This window comes from Rutidosis leptorrhynchoides, chromosome 9, assembly GCF_046630445.1.
Source record: "Rutidosis leptorrhynchoides isolate AG116_Rl617_1_P2 chromosome 9, CSIRO_AGI_Rlap_v1, whole genome shotgun sequence".
Lineage (NCBI taxonomy): Eukaryota > Viridiplantae > Streptophyta > Magnoliopsida > Asterales > Asteraceae > Rutidosis > Rutidosis leptorrhynchoides.
Window position 1 is genome coordinate 103929508 of NC_092341.1, and position 5452 is coordinate 103934959.

At 35.1% G+C, this 5452-nt stretch overlaps 1 protein-coding gene across 1 annotated transcript; it reads left to right on the top strand.

The window, feature by feature from the left end:
* Positions 1-1315: 1315 nt before the first annotated feature.
* On the top strand, positions 1316-2992 carry LOC139868288 (uncharacterized). Its single transcript, XM_071856615.1, has 2 exons — positions 1316-1844; positions 2793-2992. Exons 1-2 carry the CDS (start codon positions 1316-1318, stop codon positions 2990-2992), a joined length of 729 nt encoding a protein of 242 aa, XP_071712716.1.
* Positions 2993-5452: the final 2460 nt, after the last annotated feature.

A 5452-nucleotide genomic window follows, 5' to 3' on the forward strand; every position in this document is an offset into this window, starting at 1 on the left:
CTCGACCATCAACCGAGTGTGTATGACCCACAGCCGAGTGTGTCTGTGAGAGACCATTGACCGAGTGACTAGACACTCGACCGAGTGAGTGTAGACAGTCGGCCGACTGTCTATGACAGTCGACCGAGTGTCTTTGGCAGTGAAATATTTTACTAACTGTCGATTTTTAGCCGTTATGCTGCCCGTTTGTATATTGATGATCAGGATGTAAATTTTAAAAATGCATAAGTGTTAAGAAGAAAGAAGAAATTTTTAGTGAGCGCTTTTTGATTCAAAAATTTCTATACTGTGTTGTTTGATGTTAACGGACAACAACTAACTTGATTTGCCTTATGTTCAGGTGATAAGGATAAGGAAGCCGCTCAGTAGTAGATTATCTGAGCTGGTTGCTTGTATTTGGTGAGTGGGACTAACTGGAGTATATAGTATATAGTAGCATGTTATATTATGATTACCATCGTTGTTAGATATACTTGTTACTATGGTAGTTAGTATGTTGTGATGACTGCATGTTAGTTGATACTTGTCTGTTGGAGCCCAGTGAGTCCCTATTGTGTGGTAGCCTCGGTAGGAGAGATCAACCTGCGGGTTAGGTTCCTCATGTGGTAGCCTAGACAATCGTGGTGTATATATGTGTGAATGACGCGTCTGTCGCGTGTGGATTGTATATATATAACACGGTGGTGAAGGAACTTATGGTAAGCCCCAGTCTGATCAACTGGTGGTTAATGGTTTGGCCGAGCCGCCAGAGTCTCTGTAGACAGCACTTGGGTGATGATTATGTGTTAGCCTTTGTGACATGATTAGTATAATGGTTCCTGTATACTATCACCTGTAGTTATTCGTACTCACTTAGCTTCGTGCTAATTCCCCTCCATCTCCTCCCTGCAGGTTGATGGCTTTTGTAGATAGTGCTTTTTGGGAGAAGACGGGCATGGTGATGTTATGTTTGACAGGGTTAACTCTGATGTGGTCTTTTATAGTTTGAACTGTGTTCTTTTGAAAACAGAATGTAATTATGTATTTTCCAGTTAAATATGTAAATTGTTTTAATGACACGTGACATCGGTTTGTGCAAACGTTGATTGCCATTTATATCGTATTTAATTAATAAATAAATGCTTCCGCCACGTATTAAAAAAAAAAGGTTTAGCGGTGTCACAATAAGACACCATACGAGTTATGGCATGGAAAGGTTCCAAATTTGTCTTACTTGAAAGCTTGGGGTTGTGAAGCTCATGTTTGACAAAAAACTTCCAACAAACTTGATCCCTGATCTATCAAGTGCATTTTTGTGGGATACCGAAAGGATTCTATGGGATATTATTTCTACAATCCTACCGAGAACAAAGTATTTATTTCCAGACACGCTACTTTTCTAGAAAAGGAGTTTCTTTTTAAAGAAGTAAGTGGGAGTAGTGTAGAACTTGAAGAAATTCGAGAACCACAAAATAGCACACCCGAGGTTGGAACTAGCTATCAACAAATCATTGAAGAACCTAAACAATTATTTGCTCAGGTAACTGAAGTAACACAAGGCATTCGTAGATCTAGTAGACCTCGTCATAGTCCCGAAAGATATGACAAAATTTTCTTAGTGGATGAAACTGAGCCTACTAACTACAAAGATGTTACATCAGATCCTGAATCTGAGAAATGGCATGAAGCCATGAATGCCGAGATGCAGTCCATGTATGACAATGAAGTATGGGACTTAGTTGATCTACCTCCTAACAACAAGCATGTTAAGAGCAAATATGTTTTCAAGAAGAAAACTGACATGGATGGAAACGTGCACACATTTAAGGCACGACTAGTGGCGAAAGGATTCACTCAAACTCATGGTATTGACTATGACAAAACTTTCTCTCCAGTAGCCATGCTAAAATCAATTAGAATACTCATTGCCATAGCCGCATATTATGACTAGGAGATATGGAAAATGGTTGTCAAAACTGCATTCCTTAATGGACACTTAAGTGAAGATGTCTATACGGAACAACCAGAAGGTTTTGTAAATCCTAAGTATCATAATAAAGTGTGTAAGCTTAAAAGATCCATTTACGGACTAAAGCAAGCGTCTAGAAGTTGGAATCTTCATTTTGATGATAAAATAAAAGTGTTTAATTTTATTAAAAGTGAAGATGAACCATGTGTTTACAAAAGGGCTAGTGGGAGCGTAGTAGTATTTTTAATCTTATATGTGGATGATATACTACTAATTGGAAATGACCTCCCAACTTTACAACAAGTGAAGTCTTGGCTTGGGAAGTGTTTCTCAATGAAAGACCGTAGCGATGCTACTTATATTCTAGGAATAAAAATTTATAGAGATAGATCTAAGCGGCTAATTGGCTTGAGCTAAACTGCATATATTGACAAGATCCTGAAAAGATTCAAGATGAAAGATTCCAAACGTGCATTTTTGCCAATGTCAGATGGTACTATATTGAGCAAGTCTCAAAGTCCAAGCACAAGTGATGAGCTTAGATGAATGAATTGAACTCCATATGCTTCTACAATTGGATCCATTATGTATGCCACGTTATGCACAAGACAAGACGTATCGTATGCTTTGAGCATAACGAGTAGATATCAACAAAATTCGGGTGAAAGCTACTAGATGGCTGTCAAGAACATCCCGAAGTATTTACGAAGGACTAAAAATATGTTCTTGATTTATGGAGGTGTGGAAGAAGATCTTATGGTAAAGTGCTATACAGATGTTAGCTTCCAAACCGATCGAGATGATTCATGATCACAATTGGGGTATGTCTTTATCTTGAATGGAGGAGATGTAACTTGGAAAAGTTCTAAGAAGAAAGTAGTTGCACAATCTACTACAGAAGCTGAATACATTGCTGCATCAAAGGAAGCACAAGAGGCTGCTTGGATGAAAAAGTTTATTGCTGATTTAGGGGTTATGTCAAGCATAGAAGACCCCATAGAGATATTTTGTGATAATGAGGGTGCTATTGCGCAAGCAAAATAACCTAGGTCACATCAAAACACCAAACATATTCTCAGAAGATTCCACTACATACGTGATATATTGGGAAATGGAGATGTTTGTATTCGCAAAGTTCACACAGATCAAAACCTTGCTGATTCTTTACAAAGGCTTTATCACAATCAAAGCACGAAGTTCATGCGCGGTGCATAGGGCTTCGTTATGCCAGTGAATGGATTGATTTGTTATTTATGTATTTGGATATTTTGGAACATGTAAGCGACATTTATCTTAAATGATATGATGTATTTGGATATAGCCATAGTCATTAATATTTGTTGTGTTCTATATTAGTATGTTTAAATCCTTGAATAACCACGTTATTCTAAAACGTCCATAGTCGATCACAATTATGGGAATAATTGTGAATTAAGACTAATGTAAATAAGTAGGTTGACTTTCACTAAGATGAAAGTAGGGCAAAGGAGTTGTAGCCAAATTCATATGTGTTTGTTAGAGAACAAATATTGGACCTGACCCGCTTTCAAGATCACTTCATGGATCGATGTCATAAGTGATTCTTTAAAAAGGTAATATCTTTATATCCTTAGACTTGATATACATATTAGGTCTTAAGTGTGAGGATTGTTATACTTTGGCATAGTCAAACAATGTTATTTAGTTAGCCAATCATAAAATATATTGTTAAGTATGACACAAGACACATGAGAGACGTATCTAGTCAATACATGATTTGTTCCTCTCATTTAGATGAGAGAATGACATCTATGAGCCCCTCGATAATTTGAAGTGATTAATATATGTGTGGCCACGCTCAAACAAATTGGTGTATTCAATGGTGTTTTTTTTATCATTTCAAACTTGATCGAGTAACAAAAATGTATGAGCTAAATATGAGATTGATTACTATCCATGTCTCATGCTCAACGAGATGTCAGTAAGAAAGGAATAACTGATACCTTACCTATATATTGATTTTAAGTTTTAAATTAAGAATCAATGGATGCTCGGAAAGACATTTTTCATGTGTTATTAGGGGCAGTGGCATGTTGCTAGACATTTACCACTGTCTGTGTTGGCATACGTTGAATCTTGTGCAAGTGGGAGAATGTTGGTTATTAATGTGCAAGACATAACTTATGTCTATACTACTAATAACATTTGAACCTATAGGGTCACACACAATGAGCAAATAAATATCATATTACATATTTGAATCTGATTTGTATATTACAACCTTATTATACATATTGTGACATTGTTATTTATAAATAATAATATTACAATTGTATATGGATGAGAATGCATACATATATATAAACATGTATGTGTATAAGTAACAATTATTTTTGTTACTTGTTTCCATCTTGTTAACTAAATAATATAATAGTTTTATCAGATTTTTTGATAAAAGTAACTATATATTATTAACTAGTTGACTCTACATTATGTAAGAGTACAAGTAATATGAAATGGTGAGTATGGTCATTTCTTGTGACTTTGGTCATAGAATTGACAAGTATGCTCCATACATAACTAGATATTTTCTTTAAATAGGATGGATGTATGTATGTTTCAAAATGCAAGCAAAAACACACATACAAGTATCATAAAATGTCATCTTTCTTGACTTACATAAAGTTCTAAGTGTTCTTTCAAGTTTAAAGAATACTAACAAAACAAGATAGTATTGTAAACAAGAAATAAGAAAGTTTGTTTCTTAGACTTAGTTTCAAGGGTTGTGAGGGACTAGCATCTCGTTGATATATGAGTTTGTTTTTGTGTAGATTACTGATAGAGGAAGGCTATATTGGCATCTTGGTGTTCTTAGCATCTGTAACTTCTCAAGTTCAAAGTCTTCAAAGGTTGTAGTCTTGAACATCCTCTTTAATACTTTATTTTCTTAATAACATGCATTTGGATCCTTGGTGGGGAGTTTTTAAAAATGTTTAAAAATTGTTGTACTTGCTTCCGTTGCTAAATTGTTTTAATAATTTTTATACGAACCCCTTCACCCCCTTAATCTGATTTCTAAAATAAATCTTTAAGAATTTAATTTGTTACATAAGTATGCATGTTGACCAATACCCAGCCCTTTGGTAAAAACATCTGTAGTTTGATCTTCTGAATTTATGTTCACAATGTTAATAACTCTAGATGCACATTTTTCTCTGACTACATGTAAATCAATCTCAAAATATTTGGTCCTTTCATGAAACATGGGATTGGCAGCCAAAAGAATTGCAGACCTATTATCACAATATAGATTTACAGGAAGTAAATTGGTAACTAGATAAGTCAGATAGAATGTTAATAGTCCCTAAAAGTTAAAAAGTAGTAGAAGCCATAGCTCTATACTCTAACTCCGTGGAAGACCTGGACATAGTAGGTTATTGTTTTGATTTCTAAGAAATAAGAGAATTATCAAGAAAATACAAAACCAGTTACAGATCTTCTTGAACTTAATCACTTACCCCAATC